Source organism: Myotis davidii, unplaced genomic scaffold, assembly GCF_000327345.1.
Source record: "Myotis davidii unplaced genomic scaffold, ASM32734v1 scaffold132, whole genome shotgun sequence".
NCBI lineage: Eukaryota > Metazoa > Chordata > Mammalia > Chiroptera > Vespertilionidae > Myotis > Myotis davidii.
In genome coordinates this window covers 4,106,611-4,134,190 of record NW_006285258.1, presented here as the reverse complement: position 1 = coordinate 4,134,190, position 27,580 = coordinate 4,106,611, and the positions used below count along the sequence as shown (strand labels likewise).

General features: G+C 40.5%; 1 protein-coding gene across 1 annotated transcript in view; it reads right to left on the bottom strand.

Moving 5' to 3' along the window:
* FBN1 (fibrillin 1) overlaps positions 1-27,580 on the bottom strand; it is a gene marked incomplete at its 3' end in the record, with an annotated part of 224,888 nt that overhangs the window by 153,685 nt on the left and 43,623 nt on the right. Inside the window, exons 5-6 of the mRNA XM_015558912.1 lie at positions 24,149-24,244; positions 22,177-22,272 (exon numbers count right to left, since the gene is read on the bottom strand). Of these exons, the coding sequence (XP_015414398.1) occupies positions 22,177-22,272; positions 24,149-24,244 (192 nt within the window). The remainder of the gene's footprint in view (positions 1-22,176; positions 22,273-24,148; positions 24,245-27,580) is intronic.

Below are 27,580 nucleotides of genomic sequence, written 5' to 3'. Positions count from 1 at the left end.
GGCCCGTGTAAGTTAATCTTTTATTTTTTTCCCCTCATTTTATCCATTGTAATACATTCTGGCATTCTCACAATAATAATGCAATCAGGAAACAGACGAACTAGCCTCTTAAGTAAACAGAGCCTGTTCTTTCTTGAATTAAGTGGCCTAAAGAATGCTCATTGCCCTCCCTTCCCTGGAGATTAGTCAACAGCTTGTGATTACTCAACGGTGTCATTTTTACTTTTATATTTCATGTGTTGGTGATTCTCCATAATGCATGCATTAGACAATGAAAATTTAGGGAGCGAGTTGGCTAATACAGCATGAGCATCTAATTTGCAACCCCTGCCCTAAGGGCTAAGGTGGCGTACATCATTAAGATTCATTTATTTATGACACATATCTTCTTGTAAAAGGAATCTTCAGTTGGCACCAAATGATTGACTTGTGTGTCTGAACAATTCAATTCAAAAGAAATTAAGCTGTTAGTATGGACTTATTACTAAAATAATATTGCTCTTTATATCAACAAACAATCTTGGAACACTCTGTCTACAAAAAAGAATTTGAAGATTAGAATGTGTACTTTTGGCCAGGAATAGGATTGGGGAATCAAAAGTGATTCTATTGGTTCAAGTATTTGAGAAGAAAAAAAATATTTTAAAATCAAATCCTCTAAGGTCGGCACATGGTTCAAATTCATTTTCAGTTCCTTTATTCAAAGGAGAAAGTAAGGAAGAACATTCAAATCTCCAAGGAGACTATCACTGGGTTCCTAACCTCCAAATGTGTGCTCAAAAAGTTCTCAGGGCCATGACGGGAAGTTATGGACAAGACAATACTTTTGCTGGTCATGTTATTTATTTTTCAAGCTTGTGTGGAAATACTTTGAATTGGATGGACTGGAAGTATTTGCGGTTTGACGTACCCTCTGTTAATGTTCCATTCCTAGACCTGTGCTCTCCAAAGTGCATCCTGTGATTTATTTTTAAGTAAAATGTAAGCTGCAAAAATGCAACTCCAACTTGTTGAAGCTTGTAGATACTTCCAGTGACCATGTACCCAAGTGGTGAACACAGTTTTGAAAGGAGGGCGGGCAAGGGCCAAAGCAGTGTGAGGACCAGAGATCTCACCCGGAGCACTGCCAAGTCTTGTTGGGTGTGACGATGCATGTCTGAATGCAGCAATTATAGTAGAGAATGATAAGGAGCTATTCTTTACATATTTGTTATGGATACTTTCTTGGCAAAAATCCATTCTTAAAAATACCATGTTAATTGAATTTAGGAATAATTCCATGTATTAAGCAAAAACAGTTATAGGTTACTGCTAGGTCTGTTGCTTAATGTTAATAATGGCCCTTTTTTTTTTTGTACTTTAAACTACAATACAGTTGTACATATAATTCTATCACCCTCTCAAAAGAGCAGGGAAGGAAGAGATGGGTATTTTCATATTTTAATAGGCTATAAAATCTCCATTTCCCAGAAGCCGGCTTTCTGAAACCTGTGGATGTCAGGAACAGCTCCCTCTCTGAAGAACAATGAGGGGAATATTTGGCGCCATCTTCTGCCTCAGGTGTGAGTTCTTTGAGGACCGTATTCTCTGAGTCTTTTTCAGCCCATGTCAACCCACAGAAGAGCACTTCGTGTTCTATCCCTTCATGAAGGGCCGAGGGAAAGTAAGTTCTATACCAGGCTCTTTCGGGCATCGATGTCCTCGGAAGTGTTCCTACTCAATAAACAGCCCTTCCAGACCTCATCAAACCTGCGCACACTTACACTCAATCCACCTAAAGTGTCTCAGCGTGGAAGGGTGCAGGTCTTTTTTAGCAACCCCGAGGACTAAGAGAGTTATTATTAGTATTAGCATCCCGAAGTCAAAACAGGGAGCCCATCAAAAAAGCTTATTTATTCTAAACTCAGTTAGTTCTATATTAAAACCAATGTTATTTTCTTATAAGATGGAATGAATTTGTGAAAGATAACAGGGTAAAAAGAGTCCAAATAATACGAGTCTAAGGAGACATTTGTGATGGAGAAAGGAGCAAGTTCTTCCTTGCTTCCCAAGGCAGCAACTTGACCTGCTCTTTAACTTCTTTGAAATATTTTGGATGAGATCTTTCAAAATCTCATCCAAAATGAGACTGCTGTGATAGCATACTTTCACATGAGCATTTTGTACTTAGTGAAGAGAAAGTTCGTGAAGTATGTTTAATATTGTATAATTAGAATTTGAAGAAGAAACAAAAGTCAATGAGTGGATAGCTATAAAAAGTAAAATTAAAAAGATAGATTATTCTGTTTATCTTTTTTTTTTTGTACAGTTACTGACGTTACAAAAAGAAAGCCTGAAACATCCACCCTTCTTGGTATTTCTCAATCCAACAACTTATTTTATTTTCCTTTTCTTCCTCTCCAGTTTTCTCATTTGCTTTTCAGCCAGAAGCTCCTCCTACCTACCCACACCGTGACGCTGTCAGAGAACATACAGCCACCACGCACGCACCATGGCTAAAAGAGAACACGGAACCTTTTGGGCCATTCGTTCTTGAAAACCTAACAAATGGGACATTTGTACTTCTTGAGGCGCATGAAAAGCATCTGTTAAAAGCCTGCAGGCTCCCTGTACCATGAACCGTGAAATATATTCCCTGCCCTTTGGAGATCAATCAACCAATCAGTCTCCTTCTCTCTCAGCCTCTCCCTGGAAATTCCACACTGTAGCCCCTGGGACTTTAGCTTTCCAGGCTTCCTGAGGTACTTCACAGAGCGACACATCCTGCCCCACGTACACTCCACACACTGGCTCCTCCATGGCACTTGGCAAGGTAATGCCCAGCCCGTGGAAGACGGATAACTCTACAGTCAAGGACTGCATTGAGCCTTTGTGAGCAAGCATGGGAAGGCATGGGAAAAAAGAAACAAAAGCTACTTAGACCATTCCAATGATACCAGACTATGCCAAAAAGCCTCACCCCCAAATTTAAATTTCTTCTGAAAGCCAGATCTCTTTGTGACTAAATGTTTCTCAGGGGAAGAAAATTGATAGCATATTAATTAATCAATGTCACTCCAAGCCACCCAGAGCAGTCCCTTTTAATTTTTTTCATTCTTCTCCCCTATTTTCAGCCACAGATAAGCTACAGTCACTATTCTATTCTGTGGAGTTGAGCTGAAGCCAATTATAATTTCATAATCGAGTAGAGCCTATCAGAGGGGCAGGTCACCACCCACTGAGACAGTGAAGAGAGCTGCATGCACAGTGTGGCAGACCAGAGTCGAACGCCAGCTCCAACTTGGCTGGAGCTTCTGGTCATTAAGTAACTGACGCAGATTGAGCTGGGAGCATCGTTACAGCGACGCACCAGCAAATCACAGGATCCACTCTGAACCCAGTCCTGTTGCTAAAAGCGACGGGCTAGATCTGTTGTTAGATCCAGTCTTGTATTCAACAAGTATTTATTGAGCATCTATTATGTGTCAGGTACAATGCTAGGCACCTTGACACAACAGGCAAAAGCCCCTGTTCTCACAGAGCTCATGCTCTAGAGAAGAAGACCATTCTCCTATCTAAATCCCCAGGCATTTTTATGAGTGAAGCTGCACATCTCCTGACATGTACATTTAAAAAAAAGACAAAAGAAAACCAATTTTTAGCCCTTCCCTAAACAGGCGCTCCAGTACACCTGTCTAACTCCGCCCTTACAGAAACTGCACCAGAAGGTGTCCTAGGCAGAGCAACCTGGCAGCAGGACGTTCATTCAGACATCCAGATTCTTGGTGCCTGCATGTTCTCTCAGGCTCATTCAGCACCACATTCTCTTCCAATTCTATTTACAGCTCAATTTCAGCTAAGCTCCCACATCCATCCATATATTCACAGTCTGGGGGAAAGCATTGTATCATACAGCATCCATTTATGATTAAAGACAAGCTATTCCCCAAATTCAATCAAACAATTTCGCTTAGTCACCTGAAATGTAGAATTTTAAGACTTGATCTAGAGACTGAAAAACATCAAGAATGGCAATAGCCAAGAATTAGCAACCCAACTGAGAACCAAAGGAGAGGAGGAAATAACAAAATTAGAAATTTTTAAAAAAGATAATTAATAATAGCTAAAAGTAATGCTAAAGATGGTTTTAGCCCTAAAGGCCAGGCAAATATTTCTTGGAGAATATGGATACACCACAGTCTGGGCTGAGTTAGAAAACACAGATCTCATTCCTAGACACCTGCCTTAGCAGAGACAAGAGGGTCTTTCCAAGCTTGGTTTCCTTAGCTTGGAAATATATTCCCTCAAGTTGTCTCCAAGGACCAGCTGAGACAGTGTGTATGTCTATAACATACGGCATAAATGGAAGAGATCATACAGCGTTGGCTTCTCTGGGGTATCAAACTGCACGGAATTCATTGGTGAACAATAACAATATTTGAAGCTGTTCATGGTTTTAAAGGGTCAAGAGGAAAGCTATTCATTCAAAGTAGAGATGGCAGATCACTCATTTCTCATTCGTTATAAGAAACACAAGGAATAAACTGTGCCTAGAAACTATTCATTTATTCATTCATCTAGTGAACACATACTACTGAGCTACTATGTGCCCTCCACATTGGAGATAAAAATGGGAGCAAGAAGGATCAGTCCCTTCCCTCATGGAGCAGAAAAGTACTTACAAACTAGCAAACACACACACACACACACACAACACTGATGTGTCATTCTCATATAGAGCCACACACCAAGCCGTATGACTTCATGTATTGTGCACAGTGGGCCTCCAACAATATTGGCTGTTTAATTTTCAAAATATATTACAGACAGTAAGAATTTATCCTCCCAAAGCCCACAAAACCACATGTGCTATTCTAAAACTGACATGCCCAAACACTATGTTGCTAGGTGGTTGTTATTATTGTTCATAAAAACCATTACAAATGTATCTAGTGACTGAGGTGGTGGCCATGGCTTGTCCTAATAGTAAATGATTTATTGATACCAGAATTGCTATTATGACATCCAAAGGCATTCCCGGGAGAATGCGTTCACTTGAAAGCATGCATTATCTCAAAATGTTTTAATGCCTGAACAAACCATTTTTAGGGTGTACTTGTTTTACGCATTTTAAGGGCAGCTTAGTCACTTCCTTGGAGAAAAGGTAGGGGTCGGAGTCCCTATGGAAACACGAGAGAAAAAGCAGTGTTGAGCAACTTAAAACTCAAGATCCCCCTGGTTTTGAAGGGCATTGGAAACCTACAAGAACTCTCCCACCTTAACCAGGTCAGGACTTGGTAGCTCTTTACAGAAGATTCTCATGGACAACCTGAGCTATCAGGTTTCCAATGTGCTGTAAAAAAAAAAAGAAAAGAAAAGAAAAGTCTACAGCGTCCTATCACCCCCAACGTGGGTGCCACGCACCACTGCCCTCGTCCTGAAGTGCTGCATGCAGAGCTCCCCACACGCCCTCCCGGCCGCTTCTCCAGCCTCAGCTCCCATGACTCTGCCTCATGGTCTGAACTGTCTCGAGTACTTGGATCATCTTAGAACCTTTACACATGTTCTTCCTTCTACCTAGACAACTTCCTCTCACTCTTCACCCAGCTGGCGACTTCTCTGAGAGAGGCCCCCTCACCAGGGGTCCCCATGTGTCATTATTCTCTGCCCTCATGCCCTCCACATCTCTTCATTTCCAGCCCACACTGGTACTTGAGTGTTTCTGTGTTTACCTGTTCACTCTCTGCTCCCCCCACTAGCATGTAACTGCAGAAGGTAGGGGAAGTGTGTTCCTATAGCACCGCGCCTGGGAAAGAACAGATGCACAGGGACACACTCACATCTCTTCTTCTCAGAATGATTTCTTTTCAGCCTAACAGCATACCTTTCTTACAGGTGCATCTAATAAAACCCTAATGAGTGAGCCTGGAAATGTCAATATTTTGGCTTTTCTAGCTGTAGTCTTCTATGACCAGCACTTTCAGTCCTTTCTTAGATGTGGCCTCAAGAATAGCATGTGATTTTCACTTATATGTGGAATCTATAAACCAAAATTAACAAACAGATAAAATTGAACCAGACTCATAGATACAGAGTGATGGTTGTCAGAGGGATGAGGGGTTGGGGGACTGTGTGAAAAAGGTGACGGGAGTGAGAAGTACAGCCAGTCGATGTGTTTCTCTCACATTGATATTTCTCTATGTCTTTCCCTCTCTCTTCCACTCTCTCTAAAAATCAATGGAAAAATATCCTCAGGTGAGGATTAAAATAATAATAAAAATAAAGTACAGCATAGAGAATAGAGTCAATAATATTGTAATAACTGTATGGTGCCAGGTGGGTACTGGAAATATTGGGGGAAACACTTTGTAAAGTATATGATTGTCTAACCACTGTGCTGCACACCTGAAACTAATACAAAATAATATTGGATGTAAACTAATTGAAAAATAACATTAAAAAAAAAGAAAAGATGAGCCCAGCTGGAGTGGCTCAGTTGGTTGAGCATAGTCCTGTGCACTGAAAGGTTGCTAGTTCGATTGTCAGTCAGGGCACAAGCCTGGATTGCAGATTCAATCCCAGGTCTGGGCACATATGAAAGGCAACTTGCAACTGATCAATGTCTCTCTCTCTGTTTCTCTTTCTCCCTAAGCATGTCCTCAAGTGAGGATTTTTTTAAAAGATGATAGATAAATACATAGATAGAAACATAGAAAAAAAGAATGTCATGTGGATTCAATAAGTAAAAGCACATTCCCACACACCCATAAACTGCCTGATGCCATCTTTGTAGACTCAAGTTCTCATACCAACCTGGAAAGCTGAATATATACTTTACATAGGTGTTCATTTTATTTTGCCGATTGGTAAGTTTCTATGATCTCTCAATGATTTTAGAACGCCACCTTTCTAAAATAGCTGAGTACTTTCTACATTTCACTGCTGGCCTTTTCCAAAGAAACAATTTCACTCCCCCTTCTGTATCTGTATACGTCAGTATGTGGAAACAAAAACCTTTTAGTAATCTTTGGCTAGCTGTTGTGGCAACCAATGCTTTCCTGGGCTACAGTCACCATGACATTTTATGGAACTGGTTGTCATTCACTCCTTCACTTTCTCCTTCTTTTATTACTATTTGCATCATTGGAGTTTCAGCCTTCATTACAATTGCAACAATTGGGTGTGTCTTAAAGAAAAGCACATGGTTGATATGATGTCCAAAAGGAAATGTTGCACTTAATCTGAATAGGCGGCCCAAAAACTATGTTGTTCCAGTAAAATGACAAGTCCTCTGAATGGAAAACATAGTCACAATGGGACCTCTAAGTTTAGATCTAGTATTGGTGATAGTTGATAGTTTGATAATATTGTTTATGAAATAACGCTTCCAACCAAGATTACTCTCACTTTCATGAGAAGGCAAATGTTAATAGCAAGTGTTTATTAAACATGTATTATGTCTGTGCTAGGCCTCATACTAAGTACTTTGTATACTATCTCATGTAATATCCCAACAGTCTCACTAGGTAGGTTTTAGTACCTCCTTGTACAGATAAGGGAACCAATCAGGAACTTCCGAAAACCCCACAGCCAACATTGGCAGGACTTTCTTCAGGGTCAAAGTTCTTAACCCGTTTTCTGGGAATTAACAAGCAATTTTAAAAACACAATGTCTCCTAACTAAGAATTTTAATTAAAATGTTCAAATTATTGTCTTGTAATACTGACAAATTGGAAGGAGGGACTCTTTTGGTATAAAACTTAGTCTTGCCCTGACCGGTTTGGCTCAGTGGATAGAGCGTCGCCCTGCGGATTGAAAGGTCCCAGGTTCGATTCCGGTCAGGGCATGTGCCTTGGTTGCGGGCACATCCCCGGTGGGAGGTGTGCAGGAGGCAGCTGATCGATGTTTCTCTCATCGATGTTTCTAGCTCTCTATCCCTCTCCTTTCCTCTCTGTACAAAATCAATAAAATATATTTAAAAAAAAAAACTTAGTCTTGAAGATCATTTCCCTATCATTTCCTCTCATTCATAAAAAAACAAAGAATAACAACCTAGGAAATGGGGGAGCCTTGTGCACACTTCAGGTTGGCTCAGTAAAAGGCTATATTGACTGCTTAGAACCTTGCCTTTTGTTTGGTTTTATGATAGCTATTCGGCTTGGCAGTGTGAAAAGGCATTGCTGAAAGAAATGAAGCCTAAATAAGGTCTGAAAAGAAATGGAACAGACTGATGAGCCTCAGAGGGAAGGGGGGTGAAGAGTGGGTGGGAAGTGGGTGGGGAGTGGGTGGGGAGAGATGAACCTGGGAACTTATATGTATACTAGAGGCCTGGTGCACAAAAATTTGTGCACTTGTGGGGGTCCCTCAGCCTGGTCTATGCCCTCTTGCAGTCTAGGACCCTTCGGAGGATGTCCACCTGCTGGTTTAGGCCTGTTCCCTGGGGGATCGGGCCCAAGCTGGCAGTCAGACATCCCTCTGGCAGCCTGGCAGCCCTCGGGGGATGTCCACTTACCAGCAGGGAGCAGACCTAAGCTGCAGTTGGACATCCTTAGTGATGCTGAGGAGGTAGGAGAGCCTCCCACCAACACCACTGTGCTGGCAGCCATCAGCCTGGCTTGTGGCTGAGCCAAGCTCCCCTATGTGGGAGCGCACTGACCACGAGGGGACAGCTTCTGCATTGAGAATCTGCCCCCTGGTGGTCAGTGTGTGTCATAGTGACCAGTCATTCCCAGTCGTTCTGCTGTTAGGGTCAATTTGCATATTACCCTTTTATTATATAGGCTAGAGGTCCTGGTGCACGGGTGAGGGCAGGCTGGTTTGCCCTGAAGTGTGTCCTGGATCAGGGTGGGGGTCCTGCTGAGGTGCCTTGCCAGCCTGGGTGAGAAAAGCTGCGGTACATTTACACAATGGAATACTACTATGTGGCTGTAGAAAAGAAGTTCTCACCCTTTGTGACAGCATGGAGAGACCTGGAGAATATTATGTTAAGCGAAATAAGTCAGAGAAAGACAAATACCATATGTTCTCACTAATATGTGGAATCTAATGAACAAAATAAGCTGACAAACAAAATAGATCCAGAGGCATGGATACATGGAACAGACTGACAAATGTCAGAGAAAAGGGAGGCGGGGGGCCTGGATAAAGGAAGGTGAAGGGATTAGCTAAAGAACAGATATGCATAGCCCATGGACACAGAGTAGTGTGGTGAAGGCCTGGGAGGGGTAGGGGTAGGGTTAAGGGGGTCAGTGGGGAAAAAAAGGAGTGACATTTGTAATACTTTCAACAATAAAGATAAGTTTTTAAAAAGTAATAGCTCTAATTCCAAATCACACTATTTTTTTAAAAAATTAGAGAGTTTTCTATGATGTTTAAGGGTTATTTCCCTCAAAGAGGGCAATTCAACATACTGCTTTGCAAAGCGAGTTTTATGTTATTCAGATAGATAGATAGATAAATAGATAGATAGATAGATCGATAGATAGCTATAGATAGATAGATATATAGATTTATATGCCTCTGCTTTTTATTTTTCCCCTAGTACAAGAAGAAAGTTCTAAAATATTCCCAGCTTTTCAAATTATGCTTGCAAATCATTATACAAAGAATGAATCAAAATTTACACTTGGAGGACCATGGCTTTGCCTTTGTTTTTTAAAGTTCACTAGTTTTTAAAGACTATATCACGGGAATCCCTAACAAAATATGAGCTTTATTTATTGAGATTTTAGGGAAGAAATGATCCCTAAGAACTAATACATATTTATTATATATTTTTTCAATCTGGGTAAAAATTTGCCCCCAAACCTGAAAGCTTTCTTTCAGTTGAGTGTCCTACATCGGTGAAGATCAGCAGTGTCTCCTACAAAAAGGCAGGCAAGAGGACAAAGGCTCTCCAGGGACACAGAGAAATGGCCTATTTTATGAATTGCACCATTACAACATTCTTTATTTCCTGAGGAAATAAATGTCCCAACCCATTGTTTACTTATAAAACTCTTCTGAAACAGTTCAGAGAGAAGGGATTGCTGCTGAGGGAATAGGAGAGGAAAGTTGGAGAACATTTCCTTTCATGTGTTCCACAGACTTCACTTCCCACACATTTCAGTTATCAATGTCCATACTCACGTTTCTATATGAAATACAGATGTATGGGTAGGTACTGTTGTTCAGAGCACCTTTTAAAAAAAGGTTGTATCAAACAAATATACTAGGTATACTAGTATTTACCATTGAAATACTATCTCTCAGCAACCTCAAGATCCCACAGTTTAAGTAAGTCAACAGAGATTTAATAAACAACTCTTCACAGCACTGGGTTTGGCATTCAATGCCATAGGAAGGAGCATGATAGTTTTATTCTTTGGTCTATGAGACGCACCATAGCCTGGCTGGGGATGTATATATAAATCAGTGCTTTATTAGCCCCCAAACTAGAACTAGATTAGCCACATTTATAATGCCCATATGATGGGGTCTGACAGGCCAAATTTACTTTGCAGAGAAAATACAGAAAAAATATATTCACATGTATCTTACATGATAAAACCCTAATATGCAAATCAACTGAAAAGCAGAATGACCAGTCGCTATGATGTGCACTGACCACCAGGGGGCAGACGCTCAATGCAGGAGCTGCCCCCAGGTGGTCAGTGTGCTCCCACAGGGGGAGTGCCGCTCAGCCATAAGCTGAGCTCACAGCTGGCGAGCTCAGCGGCGGTGGCTGGAGCCTCTCCCGCCTCTACTGCAGCGCTAAGGACCCCTCATGGGATTGTCGACTGCTGGCAAGGGGTCCCGGACTACAAGAGGGCACAGGCTGGGCTGAGGAACACCCCCCCCCCAGTGCATGAATGCTGTGCACTGGGCCTCTAGTTTACATATATATTCATATTTGTGTATATATTCATATTTATGTAAATATATATACATATATATGTTTTAAAATTAAGAGGTCATTTGTATTTCATTTGATGAAGAAAATATTTTTTTAAGAAAGGTTAAAGTATTAACTTGCTTATAAGGCTTCCCAAAAGACATGAAAAAAGATTCTACATCATTTTATTAGGATATAAGTATATCAACAAATGTACATTAAAAACATTTTTTGACAAGGTGAATGTGCTCATTCCCTACCTCTTAGGTAACATAACTAAAAACCATCATCCCACCGTTGTTGGTTTGGCTCAGTAGATAGTCAAGTTAGATTCTGGTCAAGGGCACATGCCTGGGTTGAAGGGTTTATCCCCAGTAAGGGGTGTGCAAGAGGCAGCCAATCAGATTCTCTCTCATCATTGATGTTTCTATCTCTCCCTTTCCCTTCCTCTCTGAAATCAATAAAAATATTTCTTTTATAAAAGGCTATATTCTTTAAAAAACAACACACAAATAAAACCTTCATCCCCAAAGACAGGGACTGTCTTCTCTCTCATCATTGATGTTTCTATCTCTCCCTTTCCCTTCCTCTCTGAAATCAATAAAAATATTTTTTATAAAAGGCTATATTCTTTTAAAAACAACACACAAATAAAACCTTCATCCCCAAAGACAGGGACTGTCTCATCCAATTATCTTAAAATATAATAAAATGCAAGAAAACAAGAAGTCACTAGAGGAATGAAAATACTGAAATGGCTGATGTAATCCTTAAAGTAAATGACAAAGACCAAAATTTGAATAGATGCATTGACCATCAAATAGAAATGTGGGTGGGGTCCAGGCAGCCAGAGGTGGTGATGTAAGTGAAGTTGCATGGAAATTGATGGGCTTTCATGGTGGAGTCCCCTTTGTCAGAAAAGAACTGAGGAAGAATAAAGCCTTAAACCTGACCTTGAAAGCAAAGTAACCAATCTAGAAAAGGGGGCTCTAGCTCTGAGAATATCCAATACTCCTAGTTTTTAATAAGTGGTACCCCAAGGGCTGATAAGAATTAGATGGCATACATGCCAACCACATTAAACCATTCAGATTATGAATTTATCACTACTTAATGAGATAATTCAGCTTGCCTTGGTAATACTTTAGAATATTAAAGAACCAAACCCAAGAGAATGGGTGTTACCTACTGCCCTAATTTATGGTCCCATGCGTCCTCTTAGGAACACGAAAGGTGAGTTACTACATGATGAAGATCTTCCTCCAAACCCTAGACATTTTGACAAATATTCATCTACAGATGAGGATCATATATGGGTTTAAAATACCTATCTAGAATATGAAGATGTTGTCATGGAGATGTCAAATGACTTTCAAAATGATTGTCAAGATCAGAATCCAGATCTTTAGAATAAGAATGTTAAAGGTGTTTAGGGAGAAAAGGAGGGAGGGTAAAATTAATGGATTTGAAAGCGCTGGGTTAAACTAAGTGAAAACACTTACCTTCCTGCAGGACTCCCGGGAGCTAGTCTGCGAATACACCAGTGCCTCTCCAAGACGAGGACATGGAATAGCGTTTCCAAAATGCTACGGCCATGGAAACTTCATTGCACGGAACCCCCATAGGAGTAATGTTTTACAAAAAGTACTTTGGCACATCATCTGGACCACAACGTCCCATATATGTGTTCAATATACATTACTAAACCCAAAGCAGCAGACTCTCTAGAGGCCATAACTCCTAGGGAACGTAAACACTAAATGTCCTCAAGGACTCGCAATAAAGCATGTAAAATCAGGGAGGATCTCCAGACTGCTAGCCACAGGTTGAGCTGAAACAGTTTCAGAAGCAGGCCAGTCCACAATTTATACTTACAAAAGAGAACTTTCCAAATCTCAAAACCCTGCATCATACAGATATTGTACTGAAGCACCATTCAGTAGAATAGAGGGGCACGACAGAGAGATCTGAAATTCACTCTCCCTTCTTTGCAGTAAAGCAAGTTGGCATCATGCCCCCTCTTTCTCATAGGAGGACTCCAACGCGGAGAAAGCTGGCAGAGCAGGGACCTCCTGAGGGTGACTGTGTGCTCCCTTTTCCCAGCCAGTTCCAGCCTCTGCACCTTTGCAGCTCTTTTCCCTTCACCTGGACTTGCCCTCACCTACACTGCCTCACTAAACCTTTGCCCTGGTTGGTTACTTAATTATTTCATATAAACATTTCTACCTTTCCAAAAAAATTTTTTTCAAGAACCTGATGACAAAAATCACACACTTCTTTTGGGTTCCATCCTAGTGCCTAGCTTAGGGCCAAGCTCTTATGAAATACTTGCTACAATTGTTATATCTAAATAACATGACTCCAAGAGATTTTGCTTATCACTTATATTTGAACAAAATTCTATTTCTATGTCCTGAGAAATTAGACTCTCATCTGAGGTCCCTGATTCTGTTTTATTATTATCATTATTATTATTATTATTGGTTTACTTTTAAATAACAATACAGGTTCTGTCTCTAAGAGGCTGCTTTCTTAAAAGTTGAAGAAGCTGCAGGAAGAAGGGAAATTGGAGACTTAACTGAGACCTTAGGAGAGGTGCTGATGTTACTAGAAATAAGGTTCCCGAGTGTGCTGTCCAATAGCCACATGTGGCTATTAGCTGGCCCAAATTCATATGTGGCGTAATATATGCACTGGAGTTCAAAGACTTACTATAAAAAAGAATGCAAAACATCTCAATAATTTTCAATACTGAGGATTGATTAAAAAAAACTTTTGGAGATGTTGGATTAAACAAAATATATTATCAAAGTCCATTTTACCTGTTTCTTTTGATGTTTTCATGTGACTACTAGAAAAGTTAAAATTACTTATGTGGCTCACAATACATGTCTACTGAGTGTTGTTCCAGGGTTTTGAGTGCTCAAAACTGAAACATGGTCCAGGAAAAAAGAATGGTCCAAATACTAAATGTGGCCACTAACTTATTAAAAAAAAAACCACTTTCTTTTTTTTAAAGATCAGAGTGCTAAAAAAAACCAATAAAGTTGAAAACAAACTGTCTTTGAAGATGAAACCATGATACTAAATCTTTGATCAAATTCAATAGCTGCATTCCATTATTGGCTTTGAGAATAGAAGAGGATGTGAAAACGGACATTTCCACCAAGACCACAGATATCACATTCTAAATCAAGTGTGACGCTGCGATCAGACTTTGCAAAGGGGGTGATGACAATCTGATCACAAGGCTCTTAAATCTCATGCACACCAAGAGTATCAAAGTGTCTGAGGTTGCAAAAGATGGGTAGGGAGTACTTGGGCGAGAGCTGAGCTATCACTAGCTCTCTCTCTGAGAAAATGGGGGAAGACCACATTATGATGACGAGTCACGAGGGCGGCTTCCCGGAGGATGCTCAGAACACATGATATATAAACCTGAAGTCTGCAGGACACTGGGGACTGTCTAATGATGGGAACTGGCTGCCCTGCCCAGCTGGCATGGCTCAGTGGTTGAGCATCGACCTATGAACTAGAAGGTTGTGGTTTGATTCCCAGTCAGGGCACATGCCTGGATTGTGGGCTCGATCCCCAGTGAGGGGTGTGCAGGAGGCAGCTGATCACCGATTCTCTCTTCATTGATGTTTCTACCTCTCCCTCTCCATTGCTTTCTGATAAATAAAAATATACTTAAAGCCGAAACCGGTTTGGCTCAGTAGATAGAGCGTCGGCCTGCGGACTGATTCTCTCTCTCTCTCTCTCTCTCTCTCTCTCTCTCTCTCTCTCTCTCTCCTTGCCCTCTAAAATTAATTTTTTTAAAAAAAATTTTTTAGAGAAAGAAACTGACTGCCCTGATGCTGACATGGTTCTAGGGAGAGGCTACTACTGTCAAAGTTGGTTTGTACTCCAGAAATTTATTGTGGCAAAAATGCAAGAGTGTTTTCTGCCAGCTAGTGGTGGGCCACTGCAAGGGAAAGCTGGTGTGGAGTGAACTTAGGTCCTTTCTCAGAGGACCGCCTGGAGCAGCAAAGAGGCTTCAAATGGCCAGAGGTACCACTGGACGAAAGAAACTGTAAACAACCAAGAACTTAGATATATTTGCTCACATTAACCCACAGAGAAGAAATTCTGAAAGGGACAAAAAAAATTTCATCCACCAACAGAGGAAAAACGAGCCCACGAGAGGGACAGAGTGGGGACAGTGCAACTGCTTTATCACAGCATCCCACCAGTCCTGAGTCTTCATGCCAGGCATCTGCAGCCTCGAGAGGCATGGTAGCATATGTTCCCTGTGTGCACACAGTGACTCAACTGCGAAAACCGAACGTCTATGTCAACAGATGCGGTTTCTGCAGCTATTCTAGGACAATCAAGTTTATTCCATGATCCACCACCTGCCGAGTGCTGCCATACCACTTCAGATGCATGGTAACATTTAGGGCATTCTGCCTTTGCTCTCTGCACACTGGTATTTAGTTTCCATTTAAACTAAATACCAAAAGTGAGGCTCACAGAGGGCTCCAATATACTTTAGGAACAACAGTGTATATTGTTGGTTACCTTTAAGGGAAACAAGATTCCTAGCTCACAGAGCCCTGCCTTCCAAAAGCACTCTGAGAACAGAAGATGGCCTGCGGCATTTACACTAGGAACTTTGGTAACAGCCACCTAAAATTTAACATTATGTAAAATTAGTTTCAGAAATGCAGCTCTATAAAACAGAGAGAGAGAGAGAGAGAGAGAGAGAGAGAGAGAGAGAGAGAGAGAGACGCATTTCATTCATTAATTCATTCCAGAAAAAAGCTCCAGGGAAAAAAGCATGAGAAAACCAGGCCCTGGTTCTATGAAGCACCCTAGACAGGCCTCTGTGAGAAGGTCACATTTCTAGCTCATTTTTATGAGGCAAATGTATCTGAAATGCACGACCTGGTTATGTATTGGGAACGTTATATGTTAGTCCTTTCCATTCATTAGATATGATACAATGCAGCTTTTCTGGATTCACAAAATAAATGCTTATCAATTGTTTAAGGATTGTTTTTTTTGGTAATTGTTCAATGAAATCATTTAAAAAGATATCTGTGCAAAATTACCAGTTTTTTATCATTATGATAAAGACAGTTTCTTATATGCCAACTGCACATATGAGGATGTAGATTTAAAAAAAAAAAACACACACATCTTTTCCACCTCCATTAACACTGCAATTCAAAAAGGAGGCAAGTATAAGGAAGGAAGGCTTAGTTCCCCTGCCACTGTCTGCTTCTCTGACAGAGAGAGAATTATGGCAACACTTTCATTTTTATTCTACTCCACATTTGCCCCATTGTTCTTTTTCTTAAAGCGATCATTTCAACAATGCTTTCCCTTAGGCTTTAGCCACGGAGAGCCCGCAGAACAGCCAACAGACATTCTTGATTTGGCAACAACCCAATGATTGTCTTCACAGTTTAGACTTGGATAGGAATTTAACACTGAACGAATGCATCGGAATTTAGAAGGCTCCGTGTCCATGCTTACACTCAGCAGCACCCGTGAGGACCGCCAGATGGAGGAATCAGAGAAAACGTTTTGTTATGCGCATTCATGCTTCCAAAAGGCTTCCTCCTCCGGTTCACAGAAAGTTTGCCATGAAACATTAATCCACTTCCATGTGCTGCAAGAGCCATGCAAGACAATCCTTTTCGCTGCTTTTTGATGAGTCAGTTTTTGACCCCAAACAACTAAAGTGCTTGACTATACACTGATGTCATTAGAGCTGACACTACTTTGTTTCTAAAACTCAAATGCCTCCCAGAAACAGAAGGAAAAATGGTCATGTGCTCATGTTAATGTATTGCTGACTCTATAAAGGTAATTCTCCAAAAAGTGGCTCAAAATATGGTTTGAACAGTCCTATATAATAAAAGGCTAATATGCAAATTGACCAAATGCATTGACCACCAGGGGGCAGATGCTCAATGCAGGAGCTGCCCCCTGGTGGTCAGTACTCTCCCACAGGGGGAGTGCCGCTCAGCCAGAAGCTGGGCTTACAGCTGGTGAGCGCAGCAGTGATAGTGGGGGCCTCTCCAGCCTCTGCAGCAGTTGGACATCCCCTGAGTGCTCCTGGACTGAGAGAGGGCACAGGCCAGGCTAAGAGACCCCCTCTCCCTCTAGTGCACCGATTTTGTGCACCGGGCCTCTAGTTGTAATATAACAATAGAACCTTCCATGGTACCTACACTGAATGGCAATATTCATTTTGTATGTATACATTTAGGAATGTTGGTTCAGTCCTTCAGAGTCCATTTATTTATATACTGTGAACAGACAGGAATCACTCTCTTTCCATGAGTGGATTATCTTTAAAATATCAAAATCAGCCTGGCCGGCTTGACTCAGTGGTTGATTGTTGACCTATGAACCAAGAGGTAACAGTTTGTTTCCTAGTCAGGGCACGTGCCTGGGTTGCAGGCTCGATCCCCAGTGTGAAGCCTGCAGGAGGCAGCCCATCAATAATTCTCCCTTATCACTGATGTTTCTATCACTCTCCCCCTCTCTTTTCCTCTCTGAAATCAATAAAAATATATATTTAAATATATAAAAATCAATAACATAGAAAAATATTCCAAAACCCTGCATTAGATGCACTTGAGCAATATTCAAGACGCCTCCCTTTCCTTCGGCTTTAAACTTATTTATCAGCAACTTAGTTCAACTCTCCACCCAACTAGACAAATTTCTTGAAGGGCTTTTTAAAAAATATGACTTTCATTTAAAAACTCATCGTTCTACATTTCTTCCTCTGTTCCTCAGAAAATTCTCTGCATTACTAATGGCACCTTCCCAGTGATATCCAACTGTAGCACAGCAATCCCATGCACAGGCTTATGAGACAAACTGGCTTTGTTCAGCTTTTGATTGCACCACTTACAAGCTGTCTGACCTTGGGCAAGCTATTTGACCTCTGTCTGACTCTGTTTACGCCTCTATAAAATGGGACTCATTATAGGACTTTTCTCATAAAGTTGCTGCAAATCCCCAAAGTCCAGCATTCAGCACACTCCCTGGCACACTCTAAGTACCCAGGACACATCACCTGCTATATCAAGGGCATCTTTACGATTTTCATTCTTTCTTGACCCTTTGACGAGTGAAACAATTGCCAAGCGATTTCTTGAACTCCTTCTTGCCTTGAGTTTCTTTAACTTAGTGCCCTCCTGGGTCTCTTGCTTCTCTTTGTGTTTTCTCAGTGTCTTTCTTTTATTGTCTTCTTCCTCAAGCTTATTCATCATTATCCCTCCCGACTTCCAAGTTCAGGTCTATCACCATCATTCTCCCTTTATTCATTACCTTGAGAAGTTTCATTCACTACATGATTCACTGTGTTTAATATAAGAGAATTTAACAAGATTTTAAATGGCTTGCATTCTGAGGCAAGATGGCAAGAGAAAGTGTGATTCCACACACTCTGTTGACAGTAGCTATGGCAATAAACAACGAGCTCGTGTTATCATTGCCAAAACAGACACTGACTTCATTTCAATACTAATAACAACCACTAACATACTGTACCACAGAGCTTAGGAAATGATCAGTTTTACTGGTTACTCAAGACCCAAGCAGAAAGAAGGTAAAAATGGTGAGGGAGGGAGGAAAGAGCAATCAGGAAAACCATACATTTACAGAAAATGTAAATTTACAGAACATAATTATAAGATGAAGAACAATGAAAGAAATAGGATATAAAAGAAGATACAAGAGATTCTATCTTTGATAGAGAATATAGCAGGGAGTGGGAAACGCAAGTGCTCACAAGGGCTAAGAAGCAAGCTAAATAAATGAAGTGGGCAGGATGGTAATAGGGAGTGGTGGAGGTTGCGGTAAACCGAAGAATGTAACTAAAGGCATTCGCATTCAGAAAAGTAAACATTGCAAGCCAAACAAGTCACAGGCCTTTACTTTTCTTCCTCTAGTGCAGTGATAGGAGTTAGTGTCATTGTTACCAGCCCAATGAGGCTGACTAGTCCAGAAATGTTTTAAAAAACATATTTATTTTACTGGCTAAAAGCTGCAAGTAAGACAAATTTACTTTATAATCTGATTGCATTTGCTGAGTGAGTTGTTATGAATCATAATTCAAGCGTGCATCCACTGCTCCTCTCCATCACAGACCAAACCACTATGTCCGTGAATTAAGATTCACTTATTGGCTTAAAGTGAGCCAAACCCTTCCCAAGTCATCCCCAAAGGGTACGCCACACTTGTATCGGCTCCCTAAGGCACTTAGAGGTACATAAAAGTTCCAAGATTTCCCAGGGACAAAGCTGCTTATTCTAAGAAGAACTTGTAACTGACATTTTAAGTGTTCCTTTCATGTGCATTACATCAGGACAGGAAGTTGTTTGTTTGTTTGTGTATTGCCACTTGCTTTGGACCAAAACACACCTTTTTCTGCATCCTTGTCAATTGAAAAATAACAGTCTCGTGACCCTAAAAATATCACACTTGTGAAAGATGGGGCTGAATTCAATTAGGCATCAACAGTGTAAACTGTGCTTACAACAAACCCAATGAAAAATACCCAGAATTGTCCCAGTGAGCAAACAGCAATTACTTCCAGGAGATACTTATTCGGGTCTGATCATCATATCTCCAGGTTTCCTGGTGCTTTAAAATAAGTCCCGTTCAACATGTATTGGCCGTGTGCCATGCATCAGTAGGAATTAAAAAGATGAAACCATAGTTGCTGCTGAAGAGCTTACTCTCTAGTGGGGGAGGAGGACAAGGAAACCCACTTGGGTACCATGGTGATGTCCCTACGAGAGGCATGGAGAGTGAGCTAAGGAAGAGAGAAGATTAGTAACGCCTTCCTGAAAGTTCATTTTTAAAAATAAAAAGTCACATCCCAATTAAAACATAATACAACTAGCCTAGGCAGTTTAAACTAGCCTAGGTAATAAATGAGGTAATCAGGACACTACCCAACACAGAAGTCCCTACACTTCCAGATGTATTTGTCCTGACTCTGTCCTACATATGCAGTAATGATTCCTGAAATCACAAACGTACATTTGAGTAAAAGGATATATTGCCTCTAATTTTTGTAAAGAGGTAAGCAGATGAGTTTCCCATGAGCAGAAAACAGTGAAAATTCTATTAAGGGAAATACAATTCTAGAATCCAAAAGACTCCCCTCTCCTGTGCACTGAAGGAAATTATAGCCATGTATCGCCTCTCCCGTTGAAGGTCTGGGCCTGCGCATTCAGGGGTGGAACAGGCAAAAGTAATGATTAAAGAGAGCCTACCTTCTATCCCCCCCATCTCAACTACTGCAAATGCCTGAAAATCTGCCATTTAGGGACTAATTTTATTTCGATACTGCAAAGACCCCACACCTCAGTGCAAATTTCAGGGGAGGTGACCGAAATGCTCTCCAAAAGTTGGAGAAACCCCTGAGTAATATGCCAGTTTTAATTAGTAGTTTAGTAACGTAGCCCATTCATTGCATTTCCTAATCTTGGTAGAAAATCAAGACTTTAAAGACATAACTGTGGGATGGTTAAACACCACATCCTCTTTATTTTAGATTGGGTTATTATCAATACCAGAACCATGGGCATCGATATCCTTTGCTGCAAATTATTAATCACTTTCTTAGATGTAAAATAGCCTAAAATTCCATTATATTAGTGATTTTTTTCTAAAACAAATTGAACCTAGTATTACCATTGCAGAATTATTTTCACATACCTCTTTCTCAATTTACACATTAACAATTTTAATCTCAACAATTTAAATCCTACAACATCTTCATTGAGTAAATAAGGAGGCCATAGTGATACTACCTAATCAATATATTTATCTTCATTACTCTGGATACCATTAGACAAATATTAGCTCCAAATCAATAAAAATACATCTGTGCAAGTTGTAAAAAGAAACGGTTTTAAGAAGGGCTTCCAATACGGTACCAAAGGCAACATAAAGGCCAAGAGGCCATGATGCATCCATCACACATCAATACCACACAATGGTTTATAAATAGAGATACAATGTTATTTATCAGTAATCATAGTAATTGACCTAGAGTTACTTGCTAAAGTATGTATTGTTGCTTTATCAACAAATAACTCAATTTAAATAAACTTGTAAAAATAGAAACAGAGAACAATTTCTCACATACCACTCTCTGCTCTTTGTTTTAAAATAACATATATTCAATATCTACTACTGAATCTTTACTTTCCATCTTCGAATAAAAAGATCTTTCACAACATTGGATACAAGTGATGATGCAGTTTAAAAAGTTTATGAGTATTTTTCAATGAATACTTTTCATGAGTACAGTATTTTTGTAGTTTTGTATGAAATAAACCCTCTAAACCAGAAATGGGGAACCTTTTTCTGCGAAGGGCCATTTGGATATTTATAACATCATTTGTGAACCATCCAGAATTATCAACTTAAAAATTAGCCTGCTGTATTTGGTCTAACATTTAATTAACTCAACCCCCTAATGCCTTCGCAGGGCCAGACCAAATGATTTCTCGGGCCTTATATGACCCACATGTTCCCCACCTCTTGTCTAAACCTTCACTATAAAACTGGGAACGATAAGAAAATGGCTATGACTGTGCAGACAAAATGATAAAAAATACCATAGTTCCGAGGATGGGAAGGAGACTCAAGCACATTACACATCTCCACACAGCTGCATTTATAGGTAAAACATTTGTTTTTATTAGGAGCAGGAGTAAGCATTAGGCTTGAACACAGAAAATTCACATTCAAATTAAAGCTTATTATTATGTATGCAACCTTCTCAGATGCAAAAGTGAGGATGGTGACACCCTTCAGCAGCTGCAGAGTGCTGGAAAGCCGCAGCTGCCGCAGCAGACGCAGGATATTTCTACAGTGGATTCTGAATGTTGAGCATCTGTGCCACCACAGCCTCCAACAGGTCCTAATAGATCTTAGGTGTGTTTTTCTTTGTCCTAAATTTTCCCCTTTCTATAGAGATGTTCTGTTTAGAACCATTTCTCTACTTTACTAGGATAATAATGAGCTCAATATGGGAAATTCTCCTTCTTCTACCTTGATGCCAACTGGAACTTATGCTCACTCTGGCGTCCTGAGTCCATTGGAAAGAATAACTGAATGACATAAACAGATTTAGGACCACTGTCTTATCATCCTAGGATCCTTCCCAGTGACAATTTGGAAAGCCCCTCAACATTCAGACAACGTCATGAAGCAGCAGCACAAATCCAATGTGTATTTAAATCAATAACAGCTGTAGCCACCAGAACATCTGTATACCAATTCATTTTTTACAAATTACCTCTTTCACACTGGGGTCCAGTAAAGCCGTAAGTGCACGCACATCGGTTTGGGGCCACACACCTGCCTCCGTTGAGACAGCCACTTTCACAGACAGCTGGAAAACAAGGAGAGAGGAGCTGAGAGGTCTTTTAATGCTAATGAAATAACAATTTCTGCCCCCTGAAAGGACAATTTAAAAAACCTAAATAATCACTGTGGTATGTGTTACTCTATAGTTCTAGCTCCACCATGTCCCTCTGTCAACTCTTAGATAAAACTGCCTGGGTAGGTGAATTTGTACCTGTGTTAACTCTGGCAGTTTCATTCCAGGAAGCATAGGAGCAATGCTTTCAGTTCTGCATCTAAAATGGTGCTTTATAAAAGGCATCACTGAACTCAAAGATACACAGAACATATTGAGGGTTGCCAGAAGGGAGGGGGATTTAGGGGAGTGGGTTAAGAAGGGGAAGGGATTAAGACATACAAATCGCCAATTATAAAAACAGCCATGGGGATGTAAAGTACAACAGAGGGAACACAACGAATAACCTCATAATAAGTAGGTATGGTGTCAGATGGGTACTAGACTTACCAGGGGAATCACGTCATAGGTTACATAAATGTCTAATCACTGCTGTACTTGAAACTCAAAGGAAGCCAGGGCTATTGTTATAGTAAATGAGTTAACACACGCAGAATCTGAAATGTGCCTAGCACAGAGTAAGTCACTCAACAGATGAATGATGTTGTTCTGGTTGTTCGTTGTTATCTCACTCCCCGTCCTGGCTCGACTTCGGGCAAAAACATGGTATGCAGAAAGATCCTCAAAACCTGGCCCATGACTTCCAGTCCATGCAATATCTCCATTCCCATAACTCCCCTTAGCACAGAAGTTCTAGCAACACCAAAGCACCCCCCATGTTCAACAGCCCATGCTCTGTCATGCTCCAGTACTGTGGCCCATGCTGGCATCTGCCTAGAAGGCCCATCTCCCATCATCTGACAACTGAACTCCTAGCTGACCCTCAAGACTCAGCTGAAGGGTGTACCACACTGGGGAGGCTGTCCCCCTTTTCTCTCGCCAATTGGAAACAACATGAATAAAAGCTCATCCTTAAGAATTCATCCATGTAATTCATCTAAGTAATGAAATTCAGCCATTAAATGTATTTTTAAATGTTTAACAACATGGAATATACTTCTAATAAAATATTTAGGGAAAAAGTAGTATGAAAAAATATGCATAGGATAAGATCTCATGTACCAAATATGCATTAAAAGACTAAGGGGATATCTGAAATGATGGGTTATGGGTAATTTTATTTTTTACATTTTTGAACTGTTCCAAATTTTTGCAGGATATATATCTTTATCTCGGTGTAATAAAAAAACACAAGTTTTTGAAAAGGAATTTTTTTCTTCTGAAAAGCACAAGGACTAATAAAGGAGCAAACACACAACGAACTGTTCGTGAATGAACCAACAGACTGAACACCATGTGATACCTATTAGAGTAGCAGAATCTAGACTAGGAAATTAGAGAGATGCAAATACCATTGATCAAGATAAAGGACATATCTGAGGAGAAATATGAGATTGATTTCTTTGTTTGAAATGCTTCTTGAAAATTCAGGTGGACAGGGCCAGTGACCAAATGGAAGGTATACAGCTGGAGTGAATAACAATTCTGCACCTGTGGTGGTGACTGTAAACCAAAGGGATAAGGAAGAGTGGGCTGGTGAAGACAAATGAGAGGAAAATGAATCAAACTACCTATTCCCAAGGTTTCTATCAGAAATTTGGTGCTTAGTGTGCTGGGTAAATGACCTGTTCACCAATAAGCCACTGGACGTCTATGAAAATGTCATGTCCCAGGTAATCAAAGAAAATCCATCGGTGCTTATCTCTGTATTCTTTTGGCCTATATATCTGCCTACATGTCTATCTACATGGATTAACATCTAGAATACTTACAGCTATGGTTTACTTACGTTGTCCACAGTGAGTCCCTATGTATCCTTTCTGGCATATACAGTGATCATCGCTGCAGCTACCTCCATTCATACAGCGAATATTACAGTGTTGGACTTGAAAAGGAAAAAGAAAAGAAGAATGCTTTAGTTTAACAATCTAAGTACATAGATTGCAACAGTTCACAGAAGTTCATTTGCAGTGATTTAAAGAGAAAATAAAATTATTTATTAAGATTCATGTATTTATTCAGAAGTAACCTAATTGGCAATGATAACCATGTTATCGTTTGTATGTATGAAATAATTTACAATGCAATCTAATTGTTTCTTGATATTTAATCATGCTAAACAACTTCCCTAATTTAGCAGAACTTACTGCTCAATATCACTTCTGTAATTTGTACCAAGAAAGTAGTGTTTTGAGTAACCATATGAGGCAAGATTACCATGGCAATAATTTTTATTTTAAAAGAGTTAGAATTCCAGCTAGGTGCCCAGGAAAACAGTCAGAGTGAGAAAGTCTAAGGAACTTTGTTAAAAGAAGTTTTGGCAACAACAAGAAAGAAGGGGAAAACCCTACAACAGCATTGAGTCAAAAGACTCCTGATAACGGAGACCTGCTGGACGCGGCTCAGAAAGAGCTGCTTGCTTCAACTGTAACCTTAAACCAAATAAGACCTGTAGTGTTTGAAATTCATTCTTCATCACATTGTCACCTACAGGAGTGGGGGCTTCGGGCCCAGGGCAGAAAGACCGCAGGCAGGCAAGCAGACCTGAGAGAAAGCTGGAGTAAAAGACGCCTATGAGCGTGATGGCAAGTCGTGGGCTCTCGTTTCTCTAGAGTTTAGGCTGTCTCTATTGCAATCATGCGGGCATGCTAAGAACTCTTTCAAAATCCAAGGCTGTTCCTTAGGCCTCCAGAAACAGTAACTACTCTACTTGGAAAAGACTGAGGCTTGCTTGAATCCATCATCAATCCTCGGTGACACATCCCTATACAAGGAGGCCAGGCCAGGCATGGGAAATCTGCCTTACTCTGCCCTATCCTCAAAGTGGTGGGAGTAAATTTCTAGAGAAAAAGGTTCAACAGTTTTACATCGATAAACCTCAGAGGGAAGGTAGGGGAGGGTGGGGGTAAGGGGGAGAGATCAACCAAAGGACTTATATGCATGCATATAAGCATAACCAATGGATACAGACACCAGGGGGTGAAGGCATGAGTGGGGGTTGGGGGAGCAAGGGGAGATAAGGACACATATGTAATAGCTTAATCAATAAAGAAAAAATTAAAAAATCATTACATTAAAGAATTTTAACAAGGGGGGCGGGGAAGAAGAGAATCCTTCTTCTGTGCAAGAGCAGACATCAGGGGCTATGCTCCTTCCGCTCAGTCTTCCTGGAGCATGGAAGCCAAATCTTCTCCCAGGAGCAGAAAGAAGACTCCGGCAGCCTTGTGAGGATCAAAACGCAGCTGCTGACTCCAGGAGAAAGGACCGTTTCATCAGGAGCTACGCAAATCTCAGCATGACAACAGGGAAAGGAAGGGGCCAGAACTCAACACTTGCTATGCCCTCACAGAGCACCAAAGAGTGAAGTCACATTGAAAGTGACGCACCTTTGCAAGAACATGTCACACCCTGACCGAAACACCATCAAAGGCTCACTCTCTCTACTGTATGAAGAACAACCTTCATCTCTCAGCATCAAAGCCCTCCTCAGGAAGGCCCCATGCGCCTTTCAGGCTCCTTTGCAAACTCCTAATATGTCCTATGACTCAGTCCCCAATCTCCGTATCAGTCATTCATTCACTCAACAAATATTTCCGAGTGCCTACTATATACCGGACAAAATGCCAGGCACTTTGTTTGCACTGGTCTCTTCGTGGACTCTCCTCTTTAACCTGTCTCTTCGTCTCTTGAGCCTAACTTTCCACCCCCAAACAGAAAGCATACACAGTTCTCACAAAATCTGAAATCCCACCTATCTCCAATACCGACTGCAAACATCTCTTTTCTCCTATGACATTTCCTTATTTCTATTCTCTCCTCCCTCCCCTTCTTTCCCTCTAACTCCAGAGTACCTTATTCTTGTCTTTTGAAATGTATATTATGTCACCAAACCTATTTTTTAATTATTTCTCCCATCCTCAGCCCATTTGTCTGAGAGCTTCTTGAAAGTGGGAAGCATCATGATCATTAATTATACCCCCGTAAGTGCTCAGAGTAGCCCTAGCCTATTTGTAGATGCTGTAAAAACTTTATTAAAACTGCCCAGCCAGTGTGGTTCAGTGGTTGAACATTAACCTATGAAATAGGAGGTCACAGTTTGATTCCCAGGCAGGGCACATGCCTGGGTTGCGGGCTCAATCCCCAGTAGGGGACATGTACAGGCAGCCAATCAATGATTCTCTCTCACTGATGTTTCTCTCTCCCTCTCCCTGTCCCTTCTTCTCTGAAATCAATAAAAACATATATTTTTTAAAAAAAACTTTACTAAATTAACACCTATTTACGTAAATCGTGCTACCTGATAATGATATCAAGAGCTATGCTAAAAAGCTGAGACTGGGAATTTGCCCATTGTGTCCTAAGCACTTATACAGCCCCGAGTACTTTGCTGTTAAAAATATTTTTATCTTCATTTCCCCGTGTGTAAAAGCAGAAATAACTCCTTTGTTGAAGAATCATTATAGAAGTCAAGCAACCCAGGACACTGATTAAAACAAACTGTTATTTTAGGCTCCTATATTTCCATTAAAACGTCTCAGCCAAAATGCTTTTAACTAAAAAAACTATCTGCAAGTACACAAAGGAAATGATTCGGTGAAAAATTTGGATAGTATTCTAAGTAGGTCAGGAAAAGGTGTATAGTTGCTTTAAAATTTGAAGTTAAACTTAGCTCCATCCTATCTTAGCAAAACAGCGAGGACTGGGAAAGGCACAGGAAATGATGTCATCTGTCAAGCAGCAGAGGAGCTCAACCCACAAACTGATTTCAATTAAAGTGGCTCATGCCAAAAGCTAATTTCCATTCCCACATGAGCAGCAAAGCCATTTAGCTACTTTGAGATAAAAAGGCTAACAGCAGATTAAATAGTGACTTTACATTATTTGTTCAAATTAGAAATTAGAATTAATTCTTCTTTTGAGGAAGAATGAGAAGTTTATATTTAAATATAACAAATATAATAAAAAACCTCTCTCATATGCTTTTATATATTTTCTGCCCTGTCTTTCAAGTGAACTTTTTCCAGCATGAAATATTCTTTCCCCTTTAAATTATAAAAGAACTTGGTCAGACTTGTGAAACACTAAAGTATGGTGAGTCCAGTGGTCCAAATAAACCAATGAGCCATGAGTCCTTGGCCCAGGGGAGCAAGCTCATCAACACAGAGTAGATTTTAATCACACCTGTTTTGCCACAAATATGTTTACCAAAGAAACTGCATTC